Source organism: Nylanderia fulva, unplaced genomic scaffold (assembly GCF_048542155.1).
Source record: "Nylanderia fulva isolate GAGA-0341 unplaced genomic scaffold, ASM4854215v1 Scaffold9, whole genome shotgun sequence".
In the NCBI taxonomy this organism is placed as follows: domain Eukaryota; kingdom Metazoa; phylum Arthropoda; class Insecta; order Hymenoptera; family Formicidae; genus Nylanderia; species Nylanderia fulva.
This window is the reverse complement of record NW_028191026.1, coordinates 5,617,578-5,642,307: the sequence shown is the minus strand read 5'-3', so window position 1 is coordinate 5,642,307 and position 24,730 is coordinate 5,617,578. Positions and strand designations below refer to the sequence as shown.

Here is a 24,730-nt window from a genome sequence, read left to right as displayed (position 1 = left end):
ATTTTGAATCTCTCTTCCAAAAACAAAATAAGCGGGAAACTCAGCAGCGAGTTTTGTGGCAGAGAGAGAAATACAGCTGATGATTTATTATGTCACTATGTGCGTATATTGTTTATTTATTACATTAGAAATATTAATTTAATTTGCTAAAAATCAGTTTTGTCAAGATCTGTAAAAATAATATAATAATAATAAAATAAAATAATATAAAAATTAATAAAATAATAGTAAAAATAATAAAATAATATTTTCTCTATTTTTCAGAAAAGATGGTGCAATTATTTCTGCATCTGAGGAAGTGTAATAATTTTGAATGCCAGCAATAAATATTGCATACAATTTAGAACCTTAGTTTCCAAAGTTGGAGTGCACAAGAATGGAGCCACCGCAAGAATTTCAGTTTCCCTTTCCACCGTATGAAATTCAAAAGCAATTTATGAAGGAGCTCTACAATTGTTTAGAAAATGGTAAATTAGGTCTTTTTGAAAGTCCAACTGGTACTGGAAAATCCTTGTCTCTCATTTGTGGTGCGCTTAAATGGCTGATCGATCATGAGAAATGGAAGAAGCAGGAATTAAGTTCTACAATTGCAGAAATAGATGACAAGTTAAAGAATTGCAAGAAGCCATCTGATGATTGGTTTACAGTGCAAACAGAACAAATAGAATTAAATGCTCAGAAACAGCCATTGGAAGCTAAATTAAATGCACTCCTCGAATATGAAAGTGAGAGAGAAAAGTTTAAAAGGATAGTTGAATCAAAGAAGGCTGCTAAAACTAAAACAATTGGGAAAATTAAACGACAACTTGCAACAAAGTTTGCAGAGTCTAGTAAAACAAAGGAAATTGACACTGATGTCTGTGATATTGAAAAGGATCTTATCTTGGAAGATGCATCAAATTCAGAAAACTCAGAGGAAGAAAATGCAGAAGAAGAACCATTATTTAAGAATACAAAGATCTTTTTCTGTTCCAGAACACATTCACAATTGACACAATTTGTGCATGAATTGAAGAGATCTCCTTATTCACAAGATGTTTCTGTGGTACCACTCTCATCAAGGTATCTTTATAATTGTTTAATGTTTTTATCTATTATTAATTCTCTCTTTAAATTAATACTTTGCTGTATTTCCAGACAAAATTACTGCATTAACAAAAATGTCAAGAGATTAAAACATATCAGTCTGATCAATGAAACATGTCTACAGCTACAAAAGAAGAAGACTACTGTTAAAAAGGAGAAAGATCTAAAGAAATTGAAAACCACAAGCGGTTGTCCTTTCATACCTGGTGATCAGAAATTGCTGATGGCTGAAGTTCTAACAAATATTCAAGATGTTGAAGAGATTGTACAAAAAGGGCAGGAAAATAATACTTGTCCATATTATGGCTCAAGAAAATCTCTGCAAAATGGACAATTGATATTAGTTCCATACAACTCCATTCTACATAAGAGCACAAGAGACAGTTTAGGAATAGACTTGAAAGGAAATATATTGATAATAGATGAAGCTCATAATTTACTGGATGCCATTGAAGGAATGCACAGTTCTATAATTACAGGAAGAAATCTACTCCATTGTTACAGTCAGCTATCGCAATATCAGAAAAGGTATTATTGCAATATTATCTATGTATTTTTTGATAAGATTATTAAATAAATTTCTGATTGAGAATAATGTATACATGTATATGTGATTGCAGATTTGAAACTTTATTTTCGGCTAAAAGCATATTACACTTGGGTCAACTAAGTTTTTGCTTAAAGAAGCTTCTAACTCTCTTTGGAGCAACAACAAAATCTCATCCCAATGACCAGATTGATAAAGCAATAACACCCAAATTATACAAAATAGAGGAATTCGAGCTTCTTACAGAAATTGATACAGTAAATATATTCAAGCTGTTGGAGTTTGTTAAAACTTCAAAACTCATTCATAAATTACAAGGATTTGTCGAGCAATATGGCAATAGCATAAAAATCAATGAACAAAAAATCAAGAAGTCCGGTATTACGGAATTTCTAAACTCAATTAAAAATAAAGATGCAGCGTCTCAAGAAACCGTCAGTATCGCGAATGTACCTGATAACAACGAGGATCCAACAAGCAATCCATTGATGGCAATTTTAAACTTCCTAGAGTGCCTGAAAAGCAGTTGCACAGATGGCAGAATATATGTTTTACCTGGTGCTACTATTGGACAAGGGATTATAAAATTTCTCTTGTTAAATCCAGCATCGCATTTTCATGATATTGGTAAGTAAGTACATTAAATACTCATGTAGTACATGTACTTCTTGTTTTATACTTATATTTTTTTATTGCAAAATAGTGAAAGATGTCAGATCAGTGGTCCTGGCTGGTGGCACAATGCAGCCAATGTCAGAATTTATAGATCAACTGTTCTTAATGGCAGGTGCAATGCCAGATAGAATCATGACATTTTCATGCGACCATGTAATTCCCAAAGAAAATATTATATCCAACATTGTAACACGTGGTCCAACTGGAGTTGAATTCGAATTTAATTTTCAAAATTGGCAAAATACAAAACTGGTAATAAAATTTTTCCTCTTATATTTAAAAAAATAAATCTCGAAAATACTTGTATTCATACATATATAATCTTGATAGATGAAAATTAATTGCAAAATATTCAAATTGACATTTTGTTTTAGCTGGATGAATTAGGTAGAGCTCTGTTAAATTTATCTAATATTGTACCAGCTGGAATTGTAATATTTTTCCCATCTTACAACTATGAAGACACAGTATTCAATCATTTGGATAAATCTGGCATTATATCAAAAATATCTGTAAAGAAACGTATTTACCGTGAACCTAAATTAGCATCACAAGTAATTAATTTTGTTATATTAATTGTTAATTTTTATGCTTGATATTATGTAAAAACGTGTTTATACATTTTATTTTATAAAACGTAGGTCAATGTAATATTAGATCAATATGCACATTCTATCAAGAATCCACAACCTCCGTGTAATGGATCATTACTGTTCAGTGTAGTCGGTGAGTATAAATTAGAGAATTATATTATGAAAATTATTTTGTTATCGATAAGAAAACCAAATAATCAATTCTCTAATTTACATGATATATTGCAGGTGGTAAATTAAGCGAAGGTTTAAACTTTTCTGACAATCTGGGTCGATGTGTTATAGTTGTTGGCTTGCCATATCCCAACATCAAATCACCAGAGTTGCAAGAAAAGATGAAATACTTAAATGAGCATGTGGTTTGTATCACTTTAAGTAAAATTTATTATTATAATTTAGTATAATGTTTTAATATCCTCTCATTTTACCATTTCTGTTTAGAAACCGGACGCTGGAAGCAGTTTTTTCGAGAACTCGTGCATGAAAGCGGTGAATCAATGCATCGGCCGATCCGTTCGTCATATTAATGATTATTCGACAGTTGTATTGTTAGATAAACATTATCGTCATAAAGTCAAAGTACTACCGCAGTGGATTCAACGTTCCGTGACGATCAACGATTCATTTGGACCCGTGATTGGTAACATTGCAAAATTTTTTTCAGCGAAACGAAAACAATCTAATCTATGATAATAATAACAGTGATGCATATATCAATAGATCAACTAATTTACTATTAGATTATTTGAAACGTTTTAATCATATCTAGTCAAAGGTTTTTTTTCAGTAATATGAAACTGATTATAATATTTGAATAGAAACTTTTTTTATAATTTAAAGATTCATGTTTTTCGCTGATACTATAACATATCTCAACATACTAAATATTTTTTGTACCAACTACAAGGAATATTTAATGCGCCTTTAATTGTATATGTATATATCACATATAATTGGCCAATTGGATGCCAAATTTGTAAATTAGATCGTGTCGGTACATTTCTCCGGGCCGTAGAATGGAGCAAGGAAAGTGTGACTGAAAGAGAAAATTAATTCACATGAATTATGAATCAATAAATGCCATAAGAATATAATTTTACATCTTAACTACTTACAAAATTAATGGCGTTTGGATAGTTTTGTGGTTGAATGCTGAAAGCACAGTGTTTTACGTAGCGAGCGCCCTGCTTTCCCAAAAGAAATTTAGTCGACGGTTCAGATATCGCATCTTGTTCCATTTGATCGGTCATCAATGTTTCTCCCTCTTGCTCTTCGTCATGATTCGAGTTGTCTTTTTGTTCAACATTATTACCAGTCTACGATTGTAATATTATATTTTCTTGTAAAAACGTAGTAATATTTTTATACTCTTTTGATACACAAATTAATATGTTCGTTATCATTGTATGTTAATTATTTAGATATTTAAGTGAGACTACCTCAGAAACTATGTCTGACAAACGGCCACCTGTATAAAACTGTACACCAGGCTGATCGGAATAAATTTCCAAAATGCTGCATATATAGATATGTATATGATAATATGATTATTAAGTTTCAAAATATATACTTCCAGATAGCAAACGTACGTCATTTAGATATTTAATGACGTCAGTTTGTTAATTGACTGTATCCATATATATAATGTGAATAATTATAAGCCTTACCGGCCGTTTCCTGGATAACTGACTCGTGCGATATGAGTGTTACCTCCGTACCAATTTGGCGTGACGCAGAAGTTATGATCGTATCCCTCTCCTGGAGGAACCTGTAGCTTACATAAACTTATGCTATTTATCGAGATCATATTACATTATATATTAATCTGTTATGCAAAAATAGACCTTCTCTATACAGCTCTCCAGAAACTTTGGTATACGTAGATCCATGATGGTTCCTCCAACTCCTCTGATACCACCAGTTGGAATCGGATCAGTATAATCCGCAAAGGTCCAGCGATCGCAGTTCAATGAAATTTTGTGTTTCATCAGTTCCTTCTTGCCAGCGTCCTACAATTACATACAGGATGAATATATAAATATCTATCCACATGATTCTCATCAAAGCTAGAACCATTCAACATCTGACTTGCAAGAAAAGGATAACATATGTGTTTAGGTATATAAAACATTAGTTTGCTTTTAATTCTACAAATGATGATTTCAACTTCCTACTGAATTTATACATAATTAATATTTTACATAATTAATATATTATGTTTTGATAATTACATGTCCAGCGAGATTGAACAAGGAACCGTGTGTGATGTTGACTATCGTGGAGTCTGTTGTGGTCGCCCGGATGCCTATCTCCAGCCTGTTATCAGGTGTCAACTTGAATCTCACCGTGCACAAAACTGCACCAGGATATCCTTCTTCGCCGTCTTCGCTCAAGTAAGTCATAACGACCGAGCAGCCGTCGACGTACGAGTTCCATAATCGTCTTCCAAAGCCCTTGGCCTAAAAAAAGGAAAGAAAAAATGGTAAAAGACATTTTTTATTTCCGCGAAGCGGAAAGAGGCTTACACCTCCGTGCAGATGATGTTTGCCAAGGTCGTTCTTGGTGAGCTGGTAGGTTTTACCCTTAATAACGATACAACCATCCTTTATGCGATTCGCGCATCTACCCAGTATGCATCCTATGAATGGATTAATATTGGGATTCGTGTAGCCTGCAACATCAGTCAGTCTTGTAAATTAGAATCAAGATTCAATTAATCGAGCATCAATATTTTAATTGATCAGTTCATACTCTTCAAATCGTCGAAACCGAGCACAACATCCGCGATGTCTCCGAACTTGTCCGGATATTTTAGCGAGATGATCGTGGCACCCCAAGAAATGACGGTGATCTCTATCCCTTTCTTATTAATCATCGTATAGGATTTCACTGGTATCAGCCGAGGTCCTTCATCATTGATATACGAGGATAATTCTGTCTCGTTATTTTCTTTACTGTCATAGTGACGTGTTTTATTCTTAGAAGATTCTGTAAGAGCATAAAGAAGGCTTTTATGTAATTAATCAGCTTTCAATGCAAAAACTGGACATGAAATAACAAAGTACCGGCATAAATCTCTCCAAATATTCCCTCCGTAATTACGACATCCTTGCAACTGCAATAAGTGACCATGTTTTTTTTATTTTTATTTTTTTTGACGTTATCTTTTTATTGCCAAGTCACATATATGCAAATATATGACGCGACGAGAAATTTTGTCATTACGGCGGTTTCGCGTTTATATTTGTAAACAATTGTGTGACATTTCTGCAATAAGATGATAAATGATAAATAATGGGTTATAAAATATTACCTCGATTTTTTTACATTTTTTGTTGTTTCAACATTAGAATATCGTCTTCTTTACTTTTCGCAAACGTTAAACTTTAATATAGGAATATGGAAAGCATGAAATGTGTATGTGGTCACCCAAAAAGCTAAAAAACTTATTAATGCTGTTATTTCAAATTATTTATTATTAATAATAATAATGATAATAATAAAAAATAATAATAAGAATAAAATATAAAAATGAATAGAATGCATTATTTGTGATTCATATCGCTACAAAGTGTTACGACCATTAATAGTATTATTAGTAATTAATAATAATATAATAATAAAGTAATAAAGTTTATTATTATTCTTATTATTATCATTTATATATATATATATATATATATATATATATATATATTCTATGTATATATATATAATTATTATTTATATCATTTATATAATTAATATTTATAGAGTAAAATGTACAATGTTTGGAAAAATACATTAACTTTTAGTGCAGGTCAGACACATCAGACACTCTAATAAGGAGTAAAGAACAGCACATAAAAAAATCGAAGACAGAATATATTATTGCGATATATTTCTTTTTTTTAAATAATCGAGTTCTCGGGGAATCTCTGTCGTGAAATTAATTATTTATTCGTCTATATATATATACTATATAATATTAATCATTTCTCTCCCTGCTCGTAGATAAAAACGATTCTTGATTAGGATTTCGCTCGTCGTGTTTGGCAATCTATATCGTTTACAGGAAAAATCGTCTCCTCTTTTTTTATTCTAAATTTCGACTCCTACGATTGAGAGTGATTTTTTCCCAAACTCAATTTTGCGAAATCGCCGATGAAAGTTATATTACATTGAACAATTTTTTCCGTCAAAAGCGTTATTGGGATTTCGCGATATACATATTATTATTTTTTTTCGTTAAGGCGCGCACCGAAGCGATTCATTATTCTCACTTAAATACACGTGGAACACATTGCACTTAGCTTATATCGTTAACATACTTATAAGCTACAGAGTTATTCCATGTTATTCCAAATCAACTGTTTTTTGCGACGTTTCTACGCTCTCTATAGCTATCGCAGTATTACAAAGGAATACTGGAAAGGAAAAACTTAAATAAATATATATATATAAATATATACACTAAATTGTGATAGCCCCAAGAATTGTATTGAATTGTTTTTATACTTATGAAATATATTACGTTATAAGTACATTAAACTTTCTGCACGCATCGCAAGCGTAGCGAATATCTGAATAAGGAGCTATCACAGAACGTGTGTACATCGATTAGACAATTCGTTTAATAATTAATCATCTTGGTCATGGTCGTTATTATTGTACAATTTGCTAATTCGCGCAAGCAATGCATGCAATCTCGAGATATAACTATTATATATAGGTACGTCATAATATATATATATATATATATATATATATATATATATATATATATATATTTACACGTTTTAAATAAGAAACAGGTTTAGAGCAACGGGATCTTGTTATGTTTCACGATGAGTATTATTTTTTATGTGTATGTTTTTTTTCAGTATCTCGATTTTTAGATCTAACTAAACTAGTGACAACTTTATCGTACATATAAACGTGAGTCGTATATTATTGTGTAAAAACGCTGTTAAAATTTCGCATAGTTATCTTATTCTTATTATGTTTGCAGACAAATTTGATAAATTTATCCTGTATCAAAGTGCACGACAAATTTGGCAAAGACATATAATAATAAGGGAATGAATAGAAGAGAAAAAGGATTCATAATAACATTGATGTGCTAATATATAAGTGTTTGAAGGAAGAAATTTTATACTCTGCTATAGAGTTTTGAGTCTGATAAAATCTTTAGTTTCCTTCAAAATTATAAATTTTATCAATTATTTCAATATCACATTGCATGTTTTTTTCCCCACATGAAAGATTTTGATCGAGAAATTATTTTATCTGAAATATCACAATAAGAAAATATCTGAAAGAAATAAATTACTGGTATATTTTGCGTAATATATCATATGAACGAGATACACGATAAATTTATTGAGTTTTTTTACAGAAATGTGTATATATATATATATATATATATATATATATATATATATATATATTTATTTATAGACTGATAATATATAAAGAGACTTCAAGTTTTACTTGATATGATACAACTTGGTTTATCTCTATGTATAGAATTATTCTGAACACACGTTTCTCTTATACACGTTCTGTCCAACGATTCAAACATATTCCGCGTAAATGCTCTCTAATAAAGTATAAAATCGGATTTTCATTAATCTCTATAGGCTAAAGTGTTTTGTCATATATATAAAAAATAAATATAGCTTAGACTAGCACTGTCGGCGATACGCCATTACACAATCAATAGCTGCCGCGAATATTTTATATATATGTGTGTTTATGTCCAAGTAAAACAAAAAAGAAAAAAAAGATGTCAATTTGATATCATATTGATCAAATTTGGAGTCCAAATTTGGTCGATATAACATCAAATTGACATCACTTGGACTTTTCTGTTCTACTTGGATATATATATATGTATATCCTCGTACAATTAAATTACATAATTATTATAATATATGAACAATTATTCTCTCGATATATCAGCGCTCTTTCCAACACTTTGTCAAATATTTCTTTTTCACACACACTCTCTCTCTCTTTCTCTCTCTCTCTTTCTCTCTCTCTCTCTTTCTCTATTATCTATGGAAGCATTTTGAATTTCTTTACGTGTCGCTTATTTAAGTACGTGATATTAGCACCGCAGAATACCTTCGCACACATTATTAGAAAGGCATATACCCATTAAATGCGTCGCGAGAAAGATAATTGTTACAAAATGCAAACAGAATTGTCTAAAATTATGCACAATTGGATAAAAAGCTGATTTTTGAGAGAAAGAGTTGCAAAGTCTAGATAAAAAAATTGCAAAAGTTTCGTTATTGCAGAATATTGCCAATTCGATGTCAAGTTCATATTTCTCTAAGAAAGATTCGAATTCAAATCTTTTACCCTTGGAATTTCTTCCTTTCTGGAAGAATTTTATGATTGATTCATATTTTCTTCTTTTTTTTATTGCAACTCATTTAATCATTTCAGCAAAGTCATAAAAGAATATCACTCTTTTCTTTAACCACTTTTTGCGTTTTATGTACAATGTACATCATTATCTACAATACTGATGATCGTCATTCGAGCAAACAGTGTAAATGAAAAGACTCTTCCGCGACGATAAAATAAAAAGAAATTTGCGACTTTGTATATATAATGTGAAGTTGACGATACAAATAATGTTTTGATTTCTTCGAACACGACGTAGACACAATGTAATAACTTTGATTTTACAAATTTAAAGTGAATTCGAGCAATCCTTATTTTTTATCGTAATATCGATAAATTAAAGTTACGTTCACTGCTTTTGTTACGTTACTCAACAATCATGTATGTACATTCGGGGCATATCGAGTCTGCATTATTCGGTACACGAATATCCCTCTCGACATATCCCTGAATAATTTCAATTAAAAAGAAGTTAACACAGACACCCATATCACGCTTAAATCGAAACGCTTATATTCGTTATCGGTGCGATGCAAGAAATTCACAAAAAAAAATCCGACTTACATCATTCCGACAAATACACCGTGGATATCGTGAAGACGCGTGAACTGTATAAGGAATGTACGAGTATAGAGTCGCTAAACGTCATTAAACAATAATAATATTATCCTTATTTCTATATGTACAACGTGCGCGCAAAAAAGAGAGAGGGAAAGAGGGATCTTTGTTCCAAAAAACGATCCCTACAAACACATAATTCGCGTTTTGCACAGCTGCATCATTGTAATTGCCTACTACACGCTTTGGATACTTTCTACAGACACGCAAATCGTTTATAAAGAGGCGCACTGTTTCATAAGGTACAAAAGGAGCGTGACAGCTGCGCAAAACGCAGTTTACCGAATCACGTCTGACGATAATCCACGTAAACGTTGTGTCAAAAACTGTACATGTCTTTCGAAAGCATTACTTATCGATCGTACGCTTTGTCGCTTCGTCCTAAGAGATGGAAGAAGTACCCATGGATGGATGTATAATCATGTACATCTCCAATTGTGCATCGCAACAGAACGTATCATTGAGCAGAAACGCTATTTTAATAGCGATACAGCACCCTTTTCCACATTTATATAAATCTTTCAAGTTGAATAGATACCCCCAAATATTATACAATTTATAAAAAAATTATTAAAAATTTGTCTAATGAATAAAAATGGTCTAATTTAACAAATTTTGGAATTCAAAAATTTTATCTAATTTAGCTATTTTGTTTCCTTGAAATGAAAGAAAATGGAATTGTATCGCCATAAAAAAAACAATGGTACAACTTTAAATACAATAATAAATGACTAGTTACACTGATTGCGATAAAAAGGAGAGATTATGTCGGAAATACTGTAGATTAATACACTTAATCGCAAGAAAAAGTTAGCTAAGTACATAATACTACAATTAATACTTTGCAGCTTGCTTGTTACTTATAAATAATTAATTAATATATTATTATATATAATTATATATAATATTTATATAATTATGTAATATTATTATATATAATATTATATATAATTATGTAATATTATTATATATAATATATATAATTATATAATTATGTAATATGTATATATTATATATATATATATATACAATATATAATATATATATAATTCATATAGTTATACGATTTTATATATAAATTATATATAACACGTATATTATACATATATATTATATATATATTATATATAAATTATATATAATATATATAGTTATATGATTATATAATATTATATACATAATTGTATATTAATATAATTATATAATTATATAAATGATTGTTTTTAGTTCGACAAACGAGAATATTCTTCTAACAATCTTACATATTCTTGTTTAATGTACAATAATCGAGCTGCCGATGCGTACGTAGGGTTTGTTCTTTATTGCTGTACTGATGAACTAGTGCACACTAGTGCAATAAGTTAAAGTAAGATAAGTATATTTTGTTTTACTCTAACTTATTGCACTAGTATGCACTAGTTCATCAGTGCAGCAATAAAGAACAAACCTGTAATTTAACGTGATTTGCTCACACAAGTTGCACAAAACGCATAAAATTTACGCAATTTTTGCCAAGACTCTACTGATAATACCATAATAGGAAAATTCAATTTAGGTAAAATCAATATGAAGGTACGCGCAATGCATTGTCTGGTCTAAGAAAATACTGTTTCTCATTCTTTAATTGAAATACTGTTTCTCATTCTCCAATTGAACCGTGCAATGTAGAATTGACATTTTCCTCTATTAGCATTTATCATAAACTCTGGAAAAAATAACTTTAGGATTATTTAAATCCGATTCGAGATCTGAGACGAAATGTTAATTCTACATTGCGTAAAACAGTTCTGTAATCCGTTCCGACAAGTTTCTCTCTGGAATGTTTCGTGTTCGCGCCGAATATCACCAAAAGTTTCGTTATCGAGGAACATACGAATGTAAAATTTCGTGCTATAAGTACGAGCTATATATTTACGAGTTTCGCGCTGAGATAAAATCGAATAACGCGATGAGCTAAGAAACGAGAAGAAAAGTTTCCTTCTTAATCTTACTAGCATAAGTGGAATTGCATGTAACATGTTTACACATCCTCGATAACTCTTCTCCTTCGCAAAAAGTCGCGTATCGCTTTTCCTATTTGCACTTTCAAATATATACGCATATCGTTAAAACGTTAATTATACAAACATGATAACGATTCTCGGAATGTCTCGACAAACCACAAAGAAATATCAAATTGCATAAATATATAATAGCCACGCGAGTGGCTACAACACGACGATTATCATATTAAAAATCGTCTAATCGCCTATTACATTACGTTACGTTACACGAATTTCGCTGGATTGTACGTGTGTTACATGGAATGTTGATTCCCGGACTCATTAATATATAATGATGAAAATCGTCCGCGGGGAGGCAGTGCTTCGACAACGTGCAATTCGTTTCGCGAATTTTTCCCTATCGCTTCTTCTTCCACCGGTCGACCGGCTCGAATTTTACGGATCATCGTCGCGATTGATACAAGGAGATCGGATTTTCCCTAAAGATCTCGATAAATAGCTGAAGCGTCGACGCTTCAGATTCTACCTAGATAAATGAGAGCTCTGCGATCTTAAATAAGCCAGTGCTATGACAAGAACTCTCTTTCCAGCTCCGAGATGCTCGGCTTCCTGCTCCGATTTAAACGTCGATTCGCCTGCAAAGGCACCGTGACATCCTGGCTCTGACCGTGAACCGGGATGTCCAGCAGCGTGTCCCTCACGTGAACCTCACGCGCTGGCGCGACATCGCGATCGAACGTCACCGGCGAGAAGCGCACGCGGCCGATGGAGATCTGGCTGTCCTTGGCGGAAACGTAGCTCGAATCCTCGGACGTGAGCGAGTCCGGTGGCGTCGGGTTCGTCGGCGTGCCGGAACCGGAATTGTTCTTGCTCACGCTCTTGCTGGGCGAGCTGTACGGATTACTGCTGTGGCTGGATCTCTTCAGGCTGGAGCGCAGCCGAGTGACGACCTCAAGATTGCTCGGTCGCTCGCCCGAGTTCGAGTTGGAGTCGGAGTGCGAGTTCTGCCGGGTCAGCAACGGCGAGCCGTACTCGTGATTCAGTATAGTCGTGCTGTACGTCGATACCAGGTTCGAAATAACGTTCGACGGTCGCTGGTAATACGACACCGGCGAGTACACGCCGTAATCGTCCTCGTCCTCCAGTCGGAACGTCGGGTTGACGTTGCTCTGGCTCGACGTGCTCGCGTTCGACACGTTCGACGGGGTTCGGTGATGCGTGTAAGGCAAAAGTCTAGACGACACCGGCCTTGCCGGGCTATTCATGCTACTTGGATTGTCATATGCGTGCGGGAACTCGGGGCATTCGAGCATCCGGTCACTGAAGAGAAAAAGAAACGAAAAATTAGTCCAGACTTACCCTTTAAGATTCATATATTATATATAATTATATAAATTATATATGTATAATTAAATTATATATATAATTATATAATTTAATTACATATAATTTACTATTATCCTATTTACATTATAAATTATATATATAATTATATAAATTATATATGTATACCCAAGTAGCAAACTGACGTCATTAGACTTGAAAATGACGTATGCTTGCTACCTTGCTATATATATATATATGTGTGTGTATATAAATGCTTACTGATATTCCGTAGGTACGAAATAGGATTCAGGGGGCCGATAATACTCTGGCGGAACGACGGAATACACCGGGGGTCCGTAATCCGGGAACGGGGCGACGTTGCCCATGTATATCGTCGGCACCCTCTCCATCCGAGGATCGACGCGAGGCGCCTCGTGCGAATACGCGTCCTCGTTGCTGGTGCTGCTGCTGCTCTTCCTCCTCGGACTCGGCGTCGGTGCGTTGGAGCCCGTTATACTGCTCGTGTAATGCTGCGGTGAGTCTGTGAAGCGCAGAGGCTTATCCGGCGGCATCCCCGTGGCTGGAAGACCAGGCGCTATGCCACCCATATTGCTTAGGAACGGTCTGCGAGGAAGATTACTCGGTAAATATCAGAGAAAGCTAAACAAACGTACGAGGAACTCTTCGTATCTCTATAATTTGTTCCCTTTTCAGGCGGATTACCTGTAATGGTGTGCCCGTCCGTGATAAGTGTTGTGTGCATAGCCGCTGCTGGAGCTGAACTCGTAATCGGCGCCGAGGTAGGAGTTGCGATTCGATCCTCCGTCCGCCAGGAACCACCATTTAGACGCCTGCTCCTCGCCGTCGCATTCGCCGCCCAGTCTGGGATATAGCCGGGGATGGATCGGGGATACATTCGACATCCTGACATCGTAACCGGCCGCCACGCCGGCCAGCATCGCCGCGATGTCGTACAGGACCAGCTCGATTATGCTCAGCCTCGACCTCTTCGTCTCGCCGTTGTACAGAGTCGGCATCGGGACTGGCATCGGCATGATGTACGGCCCGGTCAGCCCGGGCTTCAGAGGGTAATCCGACGTTATCCAATCGGTCGACAGATCGGGCGGTAATGCTGTATAATCTACAAAAGATAGTCAGGTTGTTTCTTTTCTCTGGGGAGAAGAAGATTCATTTCGCATTTTTATATATAACACTCCCGTCATCTGTACACGACGATAATTCACGGATCCATTGTTTTATTTACGAAACATAACGCGTAGCAACCGTACGTCACTTTCGCGTTGAATGATGTTATTGAACGTCAAAATGACGTCAGTTTGCTACTTGGGTTTGCTCATTTCTCCGATTGGAATTCGATAGAAATTCCCTCTTACCTTGCCCACGTGCGATTAATAAATTATCTTAATCGATTTTGCTTTTAAAGTACTTTTTTAATGAAGTAGTGCGACAGAAGAATAGCTTGCAATTCGCGCGCTTAGTTGTTTTATTACATGGTCGTTATTATTCATGCACACAGACAAGCAGTTATATCGTGTCAGAGGATATTAACTGGTTATCTTTACGTGTCAGTTATTTCTAATACTACGGTCTCTAGAACAAACACCCATTATTAAAAGATGTACAGCCATTTAACTACAATATTAAGGACATACTTTAAAAATCGGCTAAGGCAGCAAAATGTACAAAAAATAATCAGATTACAATAAAATATATCTCTTTAAGAAGGCACAAGTTCTTATATCAAATTAATACGGAGAGAGATATTCTTCAATATTTTAAATCTGACAATATATTAGTCTTAGCCAATTTTTACAGAGAGCAAGCAAAGTTCAACACTAAAGGAACATTCCAAACTGACAAATTATCAAGTATCAATCTACTCATTCTTGTACGCATAATGTTGTATGGACCTTACGTGACACGTTTAGAGATCCACAAGCCATTTCTCTCACACACATCTAAAATATACGAAACATTCCAAACTTGGAAAATAATTTGTTACATTATATAAATCGACAAAGTATTACAGAGATAGTGTTTTATACATTTTTTACTTGCGTAAAAATCTTTTCTTTTTTACTTTTGTTTCCCCCACTCGTTGAATTTAAAACAAATCGACGAAGAACAAAATTACATAAAGCACTGGATTAATTGTAGCAGAAGCACTTAAAATCAGACAAGTAATGTTTGTTGCGACACTTCAACATTCCTCTCGAAACTGTAAAAAAAATAGAATGTAACAAAATTACACGCAATATTTGCTCCTAGGATCTTGGGAAAGAGAAAGGAACCAAAAACCCAAATCGGAGTTAAAAAGTTAGGATTTTTCCTACTGGAAGCATGCAAGGATTTTCTCTTTTTTTACGCTCCGCACACTATATAAATCCTTTTCAAATCAGACGCGTGATAGTGTGATAGTTGTGAATATAAAAAAATTTACATTTTCTTCTTGACAAAAGTCTCTGAAAATTCTACTAACAAAATTCCTTCTCTAAGTTGTACATCGTATCGAAATGAAAAGAGCAGGCATAAGATATAATATATATATTATGCCTATAATTTCTATCAATGTGAAATATATAAGAAAGTTATATTTATAATGTTGTGTGTAGAGCGTAAAAATACAGCGAAACGAAAAAACAAAATTCAACTGTGTCCAACTGAAAAGGTTTTATTGAAAAAATTTCTATTTCTAAATACAGGTGTGTATGTGCGTGTGGCTCCGTGTGTCGAATGTGATGTGTGCAAAAAATCTTTGCTCTCGAAAATGCTGGAGGTTTGACGAATAACGAATAATACAGGAACGAATATTATATAACACGCTTTCTCTCAAAGTTTGTATTTAACAATTAATAAATTTGCAATCGATCTAAGTGCACAAAGTATATAAGAGGGCTATTAACAAATATATATATATATATACTTTTCTCTGCACCTTTCTTCTCTCGCTCTCTCTCTCTCTCTCCCTCTCTCTCTCTCTCTCTCCCTACATATATATATAATATATATATCTATACAATACATACGATGTAATTTTTTGATTTTTTTTTCACTATTAAAATTATGACTATGCAGACACATACAACCTGGCAACGCTCCAATGTAATAAAATCAGTACCGTTGAAGTTGAACTTTGCGGACTTAATGGACGAAGCAGTATGACTCTCTTTTCACGTAGTAGTGGGCTGTTAGATCTGCTTGTTAGAAATGTTAAATGTCTTCCACAGATAATATCAGAAAAGAACCAACACCAGAAAGACTGCGTATATGTATATTATATATTTCTATTATTCTTTTTCTCTTATGCGCTTTCTCTCTCTCCTCTTTCCTCGTTAAATCTCGACTTACTCGTACTACGAGTATCACATCGCCTTAAATTAAGATAAATAAATTTTTTTAGCACTTGAAATATAAAAAGAACAAGTCCGTGCCCTCTCTACATAAACAATTATTTAAAAAAATGATTGATGCTTAAATATATATATATACTTTAGACAATTTCCACATCTTTCGAGGCAATCTTCTTCGAGCCTGCGACTTTTTCGCGTTTTCACACGTGTAAAATTAAAAAAAAGCTTAAATTTCTAAAATCTGTGGTCCCTCACCGGATTTAATCGAAAATCCGCGTCGCAAGTCAGAATAAGTTTACTACCGGAGACCGAGTTCATCCCAAATAAAAGTGATCTTGAACGAACAACGTACAGAACAAGGGTATGGAAACATTCACAAGATACGCGTATACAGATCGTCCAAATTAAAAGTTGCATTGTTCTGCCAATCGTTTTTTGGCGAAAAAGCGATTGGCAGAAACGATGAGAAACGAAAACATCTATCGATTGGTGTATACATGCATTATCAACTATGTGATCAACCAACTAAGCAATAATAAACTACATATGATAGGGCTTCTCATTGCAAAACGTTCAGTTACGAAAGTAAAAAGTGTCTACTTGAGATCTCGCCGCCTTAGCTTTACAATATTACGCAAAATTATCGGTAAAAAAAAAAGAAAAAAAAATAGAGTTCGGAAAATAGGGCGGAATATGTGTGTCTCAGCATGAAAATACATAAACAACTAATCGTTGAAGTGAGAAAACTTACGGGTATGGTAGATGCTTTCCTCAGAGAGGCCTGTGATAGAATAGAAACACACGATCAGTACGAAATATTCTTCAGAATACACCATATATGTATAAGGAGAAAAGTGCACTGGGGATGAAGAAGAAAAGAAACGAGACATGCCATCGAAGTGCGTTTCGAGCAGCAGACTCTACTTTGCGTTCTCATCGAATACAGGGTAATCGGCTGCGTTATTCTTAATAACCGGATAACAACGCGCTCGTCTCTTCATCTTCCGACTCCAATAATCTGGAGAGAGAAAAAAAGGACGCGACAATCTAGCAGGAACACCCTGTATACAAGAACTCGCGAGAGTACATCCGTACAACACATCTACGTCGAAGCCTACTACTTATCGCTCTTTCTCGGGACTTGTTCCGCGGGGAATAGCTTAACGGTGGACGCGACGTCCAGGTCTTCGGGGGTCAAGGACACAAGAGAGAGACCGGGGTGATCGATCGGGGGCGACGCGGGCAGACTTCTCTTTGGACTTGTGTAATTACGGTCGCGCGGACTCCGACGTTCGGACGATGATGACGTTTCGCCGTCTATGCAGCTGCGCAAGTACTCGTTACTCCTGGACTTGTGGTGCACGAGAGAGTTGATCTCATGATCCATCCGGACGTAGGGCGCGTCCGAGTCGAACGCGATCGGCGATCTCTTGTGCATCTCCCCGACGTGATAAGGGCCTAACGAGCTCTTGGACCTCGTGCTGTCGTTCGAGTGCTCCGAGTCGAAATTGCAGAGCTCCGACTCGAGGCTCTCGAAGTCTATCCCTTCGCGCGAGTTCGCCGCGAGGAACCTCGGTACCGAGACCTGAGCGCCTCCCGACACCTGATCAGCAGAATCGCGACGACTCAGCTGCGGTATGGATATGACGTTCTCCGTGACGCTGTACTCTACCTTGACCGTCTTGTCGTCGAGGGCGTCCCGGCTGCCCCACGTGCGCATCTTGTTCAACACCCTGAGCGGGCTCTTGGAGATGCGGGACTTGTGCTGGGACTGCTGGAGGATCGTTTTACCGCCGGTTATAGAATTCTCGGGGCTGGACTCTAAACCGTCCTGATCGTTAATTTTGATGGTGACCGAGTTCTTTCTCTCGCCGCTGAGCGGCGAGTTCAGGGAACTCTTGCGCGAGCCGGACGGCGACCGGAAGAAATCGGCCAGAGCGAATCGCGACTCCGAGCTGTCGCGGCGCTTCGACTCCTTCGACTTGCTACGATCGCGCTTTTTCTTCGACTTGACCCGCTTCGCGGTGCCCACCAGAGTGCTAGCTACGTTCTGCACGAAATTCGTGGAGTACGAGTGCTCCCACGGCTCGAGCGGCGGTCTTGGATGGCACGTGGTGGTTTTCGACGGCGTTGCGGCAACCGGGCATTCGACGGGCGCCCGGTGCCCCGCTACCGAGAGCTTCGCGCTACTTTTCACGGGGTACTCGTCGTTGATGATCGACGGAGGCTCCTCCGTGAAGTGGGGGGTCTTATGATTGTTCGACGGGGGATTCTTATTATGCAGAACCACGGACTCGTATATGTCGTTGTCCAGAATGACAAAGTCTTCGTCTATGTTGGACGTATAGCGCATACCTTGCAGGAAGTTGTCGAGGGAACAGTGTTGCGGCGTTATTTCGTTATAGCTACTACTACTACTACAACCCGGCTGATTGTCTATCAGATTATTGGCCGAGGAGTACAATTTTCTGGTGGTTGGGTTACCTATTTCCTGAAGAAGCGGGGAGCGATGCGCGCTCGCCAACAGGGCCGTACGCAGCGGTGTCTTTTCAAGATCTGGCGCGGAACGGGACCAGCGTTTGCCGCCTGGTGAGGCGGGATTTGGCGGCTGGGTGATAATAGCCCCGCGTTCACGTTGATGTAGCGTCGATGGTCCCCAAGTCTTACCCTTAACTCCATCCGCAGGTACTAAACGGGGAAAGAAAAAGAAACAGAATGCTACTCACTACTTGAGTATACCAACTACTTTCTCTCTCTCCTCTCCTTCGCTTATTCGCCGCGTAGGGTAGATAGGTAAACCTTTTCTTTACGGATATACTCTTCGGTAAGCGACTGTATGTATATATATGTCAAACGATTTATAATTGTGCACACTAATTTCAGCAATTTATGTGTTTGTGTGTACGTGTAAATATACACACTCGTACAATAATAAGACACTCTAGCTCAAAGTAACTGTGAACTTTACAATAAAAGAAAAGAAACTGAACAAATATATATACATATATATATGTATATATAAATACATATATGTACATACATATATATATATATATATATATATATATGTATAAAACAATATAATTGTGCACACCATGCCGAAAATGTATCGATACGAATAAAAGTACAAAGTGTCTACCATAATACAAACAGTGTAACACTCAAATTATTCGATTACAATTTCTAATGCGTTTGATTTGCTCGTAAAATCACTCAAAAATTGCACAATACATTGTCATAATCACGGTACTACTAAAAGCGATATTTCATAGTGAAAAAAAAACTACTCACATGCGATCGCTCTGAGTCTCGGAATGCTGGGTGAACCTGGAGGACTATTAGGTCTTGACGGGTTCCTCACCTTACCTCGATCTAAGGCTGTATGCTGAACAGTGATTGTATGACGAAAATCTAAACAATATATATTCCCGATCATTAATACATCTATCTATATGATACACTTTTTTTTTTAAATATACAGGGTGAGTTTTTTCAAATAAAAGTTCTACGGGGGCCATCTAAAGGGGGACGTACAATGGTGACTTTAGTGTGCTCTTCATTTTAAACTTTTATTTGAATTTTTTTTTGCAAAATTGCATATTTTTGAAATATTTGCCTGTTAAAATTAAAGACTCATCCTGTATATATTTTTTAGATATATGTATATGTCTATATATATTAAAATACATTTTTTTTCAAGTAAAAGATAAAATTATTATGTACAAGAGTAATACAAGAAAGTTTAAGATATATCTGACGCTATACAATATAAATTGTAATGACATGAATAAATACAAAATATAAGAAGAATGAATTCTTCATACCTGATGGTGCACTGATGTTGCTCCCAGGTTCTTTCTTATTTAATCTTAATCGCGACTTTTTAAACTTGCCGCGTCTCTTGTTCGGCGTAGGCGTGTTTTGTTGTTGTATAATCATTACAGTAAGTTCCCGCTCCAAAAGATCTATCTCGCGCGCGGCCAATTCTTGTTCCCGCATCCTCAAATTTTCCTCATGCTGTCTCTGTTGAACTTGTGCCTTCGTGAGTTCTTCTTCTCTACAGCGCAGCTCCTGATAAGTAAGATATAAAAATCATGTCAGGATTTAATTTAAATTATCGTAATTGTATTTAGAGTTTTAGAATCTTTTATCATACTTTGATTCAACTGATAAAATAGATAATATACTTTCTGTAATATTAATATCGTAATCACAACTCTTTTGTTTTGTCTTACCTCTTCTAAAGAACGGCATGCCTTTGGCAAGCATTTAAAAAAATGATTGAATTGTATTATTCATTTTGCTCTACATATTTATATATACATAAAAATCAAAAATATTTTATACGAGTAAAATTGTTTATAGAAAAATACAATGACGCGTCCTCAATCGAATAATTTCAATTATATAAACAACTTGCATACAATGTTTAATGTACCTTTTCCTTCATGCGCAATCCATGCAGAACTTCTTCGATTTCCAGCCTCCAATCTTCTTGCATCGTGTGAAAAGATTCGTGTGGTGTTGCCGCAAATGCATTGCACACATCATCCAAAGCTGTTAAAATATCCGTGAATCCAGGACGAGCATGACTGTCTGATGCCCAACACTCTGTATATAACAATTATTTTTAATACCAAATTTGTTCAATTTGTCATGTGTAGTATTTGAAGAAAGAATATCCTTTTGTTGTTAATGTATTACCTTCCATGAGGACCCTCCAGGGTTGAGGGCAAGTAGATGGTATAGGTAGAGTCAACTTATTGACAGCAACACCATATGCTACAGCCAGAGCATCGATACCCTTGTATGGTGTCTCTCCAGTCAAAAGTTCCCATAGCAATACGCCATAACTATCAACAAATATAATAAATGTTATAAATATTCCGATAAATATCAATAAATATTATAAATATTCTAATAAAAAGTCGAATAAATAAATACATAAAGAAAAGTTCTTTTATGCTTTAGATAATAATAAATCTGACATTTATAAGATACATTTTTTTGTTACATATAGAATATACATGTATAAAAAGACCAACCTCCATACATCGCTGGCTTTACTAAAGGTACTCTGCTTAATAACTTCTGGAGCCATCCAAGCGTACGTGCCAGCCGCGGACATACGAGTCGTTTTATAAACTTCCCTCGCCAATCCAAAGTCTGTGATCTTCAAAGTTTTGTATTGAAAGTCGTCGTTTTCAATTGGCTCGCTTAGTAAGACTGTGTCAACATAAAAATCAATTTATAGTAAAAAAATATAACGCAGCTTGTCATCTCTCGATTAATATATAACATATCTTACCGTTGGAACTTTTTAGATCTCTATGAATAAGACTTATAGGAGCCTTGTTGTGAAGATAATCCATGCCTCTCGCAATCTGTATCGCCCAATCGACCAACACATTGGGCCTTATTTTCCTGCCATTAAGGACTCTATTAAGACTACCGCCACGAGCGTACTCCATCACAAGACACATATTAGGCATCTTTAAGCATACTCCTTCCAATTGCACAATATTTTCATGTTTTAACAACCAAAATAACTTTGCTTCCTGCCGTACATTTTCTAACGTTACACTGGGTTCCTCGCCTGCATCTTGACGCGCAGCTTTCACGGCTACTTCGCGTTTATTCCAAAAACCCCTAAGAACAGAGACAATTTCATTAAAAAAAGTTATGAAATATATCTCAAAATTATTTCTGATATTTTAGAATCAAGATATCAGAATCTTTTCCATGAAATATTACTAAAATATAATAATTATGCACTTTATAAACTAGTAAATAAATATATATATATGTATATCAAAAATATTTTTAATATTTTAGAATCAGGATATCAGAATCTTTTCCACATTTAATTAAATTAAATACTTAATAATTATATTTAATAATAATTAAAAACTAATTAAATAATACTTAAAAACTAATTTTGATTAAAATATTTTATATTTTCATAGATTTATATATAAAATAATATATTTTACTAAAATATTATAATCATGCACTTTTATGAACTTGTAAATAAAATATATATCAGAAATATTGTCAATAATTTAGAATCATGATATCAAAATCTTTTCCACAAAACATTACTAAAATATAATAATAATATTAGTTTTGCACGCACATACCTGTACACTTTTCCAAACCCTCCAACTCCTATAACTTCTTCCAACTGCAATTCGTCAAAATCGATCTCGATAGGTTCGACTTTATCAATCACCGACGAAACTCTATCGATGCTTTCCGCTTCTGCGACGAAATTTGCGGGAAAAATCCCAACTTTCCCACGAATTTTTCCAGTCCACCATCCCTCGTCGCCTGAGATTTTAGCGTCCTTAGATAAAACCTATAGTAAAAAAAAAAAAAAAAAAGTAACAATTGTACCTTGTTTATTCTAGTGTGCTATTTCTAGAATAACATCAAGAAAGTAAAAGTCACCTCAACGGTTTCCCCTCTCTGCAGGGATAACTCGTCTTCACCCTGAGCAACATAATCAAATAGGGCTGTGAAGATAGTGGTACTGTTGTCCTGTCGCGATTGAGAAGAGGAATGTGTGCCGTGAGAGGGACTAGTCTGTTGAGAGACAGTTCTCGCAGTTCCACCACTATGTGTATCAGAAACACTGCTATCCGACATATTGTTGCTGGATGTACGTCCATATATGTATCCGTAGCTGCAAGAAAAATGTTTCGCAATGATATAAACATCACTTCAACCTTTAGGCTCGTTTTCTGTTCCCGCACTAATAAACCGTTGCACACTGATCTAATATATATATATACAATAATAAGTATCTAGTATATATGTAAATAATATATAATAATAAGTTAGAATGAGACGATATATTTTGTTTCACTCTAACTTATTGCACCAGTGTGCGCAGTTCAGCCAGCGCAGGAACAGAAAACAAGCTCTTAGTCGCACTTGAAAAAGAATGATACACTCTTGTTTACCTAGTGGTAGTGTGACTATTGGTTCTGCTGTTGTGCTGATATCTTGGCGACGAGTTGGCCGTGTTCGGACTATGAGGATGTGAGGAGCCATTCTCTGGATATAGTAGGAAACGCTCGCTCCGATGACGAGCGTCCGGTTGTCCGTGGTCCATCAAGGTAGACAAGCCTCTCGCCGAAAGCCCGGCTGGCGGCATATGGCTCGACACTCTCCTCGCTCCTCTCTTCTGTAGAGTAACTCAACACCCTCTCTTTTCCTCTCGAGGACGCCTGTATCCTCGCTTCTCGCAGGAATAATGATTTATATCGTTGCCGTTTATCTTCCTACCGCTCTAGAGGACTCGGCACGACCGCGAGATCAGCTGCATCCTCGGCGACGACGCGGTTGTCCCCGGATGCCACGGAGAAGACGTCGCACCTCGCGAGTTCACAATATCCCGGGGCTCCGCGAAAAGCTCGAGTCGTAATCGTCACCATCGAAAACACTCCTCGGCAACGACGTGCTTGACAGCTGATCCGGAGTACGCCGCTCCAGCGAAAGCATCCCGAGTCGATCGTCCCCGGGACCGGCGCGTGTCCGCGAACACGAGGGAGGGAGGCGCCCCTACGTCTCTTATCTCTATCGGGGGAGGGTACCGTTTGGGGGGAAGGGGAGGGGGGAGGGAGGAGAAGGTCGAACTCTCGGCGCTCGCGGATTCGATCCGGGGAGAGGGTGTTCCTGGAGAGAAATCGCACTCGCACCCTGGTGCGGAGATCCTCGCGTCAGGGTGTGTTGATACTCACAAGCTCACTACTCAGTGTATATGTATGTGTATGTATGTATGTATGTATGTGTGTGTGTGTGTGTTGACTGTGGATGTGCTGCCCCGTGTTCCTTCGCTGACTCCCAGGTCTCTACTGTCGCGGGCGGCGACCGGACTCACGTGGTATTTCACAGGGACGCGCTCCGAGGCCCCGTGGACGCGACCCTCCGCGTCAGCCCGCAGCTCGCGTATGTCCGATGCCACATTTAACGTAGGGAAACGGAGCAGCGCCTCATAGCAATAACCTCACGGACGCCATGTTTCGTTTTACGACGGCCCCGCCATAGACGGTCCTCGCGCCGCCGAATTTCGCCGCCGCGCGCGCCACCGCCATCTGTCACCCCGAGCGA

At 36.4% G+C, this 24,730-nt stretch overlaps 4 protein-coding genes across 10 annotated transcripts; 2 read left to right on the top strand and 2 right to left on the bottom strand.

The window, feature by feature from the left end:
- Positions 1 to 15: 15 nt before the first annotated feature.
- On the top strand, positions 16 to 3,823 carry LOC114929949 (ATP-dependent DNA helicase DDX11). 2 transcript variants are annotated; one of them, XM_029301672.2, is made up of 9 exons: positions 16 to 99; positions 270 to 1,062; positions 1,138 to 1,614; positions 1,707 to 2,260; positions 2,337 to 2,560; positions 2,683 to 2,862; positions 2,950 to 3,034; positions 3,130 to 3,260; positions 3,343 to 3,823. In XM_029301672.2, the coding sequence occupies exons 2-9, from the start codon at positions 377 to 379 to the stop codon at positions 3,589 to 3,591; spliced, it is 2,586 nt and encodes an 861-aa protein (XP_029157505.2). In that variant the 5' UTR covers positions 16 to 99; positions 270 to 376; the 3' UTR covers positions 3,592 to 3,823. The 2 variants fall into 2 exon arrangements, with proteins under 2 accessions (XP_029157505.2, XP_029157504.2); XM_029301671.2 differs by having other exon boundaries at positions 265 to 1,062.
- Positions 2,950 to 6,398, bottom strand: LOC114929950 (galactose mutarotase). 3 transcript variants are annotated; one of them, XM_029301674.2, is made up of 10 exons: positions 6,215 to 6,264; positions 5,967 to 6,016; positions 5,653 to 5,889; positions 5,427 to 5,572; positions 5,133 to 5,360; positions 4,746 to 4,910; positions 4,569 to 4,669; positions 4,341 to 4,416; positions 4,017 to 4,217; positions 2,950 to 3,937 (listed from the first exon to the last, which is right to left on the bottom strand). In XM_029301674.2, exons 3-10 carry the CDS (start codon positions 5,774 to 5,776, stop codon positions 3,845 to 3,847), a joined length of 1,134 nt encoding a protein of 377 aa, XP_029157507.1. In that variant the 5' UTR covers positions 5,777 to 5,889; positions 5,967 to 6,016; positions 6,215 to 6,264; the 3' UTR covers positions 2,950 to 3,844. The 3 variants fall into 3 exon arrangements, with proteins under 3 accessions (XP_029157507.1, XP_029157506.1, XP_085345796.1); XM_029301673.2 differs by having other exon boundaries at positions 5,967 to 6,393; XM_085489670.1 differs by lacking the exon at positions 2,950 to 3,937 and having other exon boundaries at positions 3,988 to 4,217; positions 5,967 to 6,398.
- On the top strand, positions 3,951 to 19,599 carry LOC114929951 (uncharacterized). Its single transcript, XM_085489672.1, has 4 exons — positions 3,951 to 5,019; positions 5,141 to 5,294; positions 13,537 to 13,887; positions 13,959 to 19,599. Exon 4 carries the CDS (start codon positions 18,463 to 18,465, stop codon positions 18,868 to 18,870), a length of 408 nt encoding a protein of 135 aa, XP_085345798.1. The 5' UTR covers positions 3,951 to 5,019; positions 5,141 to 5,294; positions 13,537 to 13,887; positions 13,959 to 18,462; the 3' UTR covers positions 18,871 to 19,599.
- On the bottom strand, positions 11,115 to 24,678 carry LOC114929948 (mitogen-activated protein kinase kinase kinase 11). Of its 4 annotated transcripts, XM_029301665.2 has the most exons (15): positions 23,581 to 24,675; positions 23,066 to 23,300; positions 22,756 to 22,973; positions 21,924 to 22,264; positions 21,661 to 21,841; positions 21,320 to 21,468; positions 21,054 to 21,226; positions 20,851 to 20,871; positions 20,440 to 20,686; positions 19,907 to 20,026; positions 19,100 to 19,303; positions 17,367 to 17,396; positions 13,968 to 14,385; positions 13,524 to 13,868; positions 11,115 to 13,238 (listed from the first exon to the last, which is right to left on the bottom strand). In XM_029301665.2, exons 1-15 carry the CDS (start codon positions 23,772 to 23,774, stop codon positions 12,485 to 12,487), a joined length of 3,630 nt encoding a protein of 1,209 aa, XP_029157498.1. In that variant the 5' UTR covers positions 23,775 to 24,675; the 3' UTR covers positions 11,115 to 12,484. The 4 variants fall into 4 exon arrangements, with proteins under 4 accessions (XP_029157498.1, XP_085345795.1, XP_029157500.1 ...); XM_085489669.1 differs by lacking the exon at positions 19,100 to 19,303 and having other exon boundaries at positions 23,581 to 24,678; XM_029301667.2 differs by lacking the exon at positions 17,367 to 17,396.
- Positions 24,679 to 24,730: the final 52 nt, after the last annotated feature.

Excerpts from the sequence above, each read along its gene's own strand:
- LOC114929948 (XM_029301665.2), bottom strand. The coding sequence starts at position 23,774 with ATGCCGCCAGCCGGGCTTTCGGCGAGAGGCTTGTCTACCTTGATGGAC. Across the intron at positions 21,842-21,923 it reads AGATCTAAAAAGTTCCAACG|TCTTACTAAGCGAGCCAATT; the intron begins GTAAGATATGTT and ends ATGTTGACACAG. Across the intron at positions 20,872-21,053 it reads GATTGCGCATGAAGGAAAAG|GCATGCCGTTCTTTAGAAGA; the intron begins GTACATTAAACA and ends TGCTTGCCAAAG.
- LOC114929949 (XM_029301672.2), top strand. The coding sequence starts at position 377 with ATGGAGCCACCGCAAGAATTTCAGTTTCCCTTTCCACCGTATGAAATT. Across the intron at positions 2,261-2,336 it reads ATCGCATTTTCATGATATTG|TGAAAGATGTCAGATCAGTG; the intron begins GTAAGTAAGTAC and ends ATTGCAAAATAG. Across the intron at positions 2,561-2,682 it reads ATTGGCAAAATACAAAACTG|CTGGATGAATTAGGTAGAGC; the intron begins GTAATAAAATTT and ends ATTTTGTTTTAG.
- LOC114929950 (XM_029301673.2), bottom strand. The coding sequence starts at position 6,033 with ATGGTCACTTATTGCAGTTGCAAGGATGTCGTAATTACGGAGGGAATA. Across the intron at positions 4,670-4,745 it reads TGGAGAGCTGTATAGAGAAG|GTTCCTCCAGGAGAGGGATA; the intron begins GTCTATTTTTGC and ends TGTAAGCTACAG. Across the intron at positions 3,938-4,016 it reads ATCCAAACGCCATTAATTTT|TCACACTTTCCTTGCTCCAT; the intron begins GTAAGTAGTTAA and ends TTTCTCTTTCAG.
- LOC114929951 (XM_085489672.1), top strand. The coding sequence starts at position 18,463 with ATGGTGACCGAGTTCTTTCTCTCGCCGCTGAGCGGCGAGTTCAGGGAA.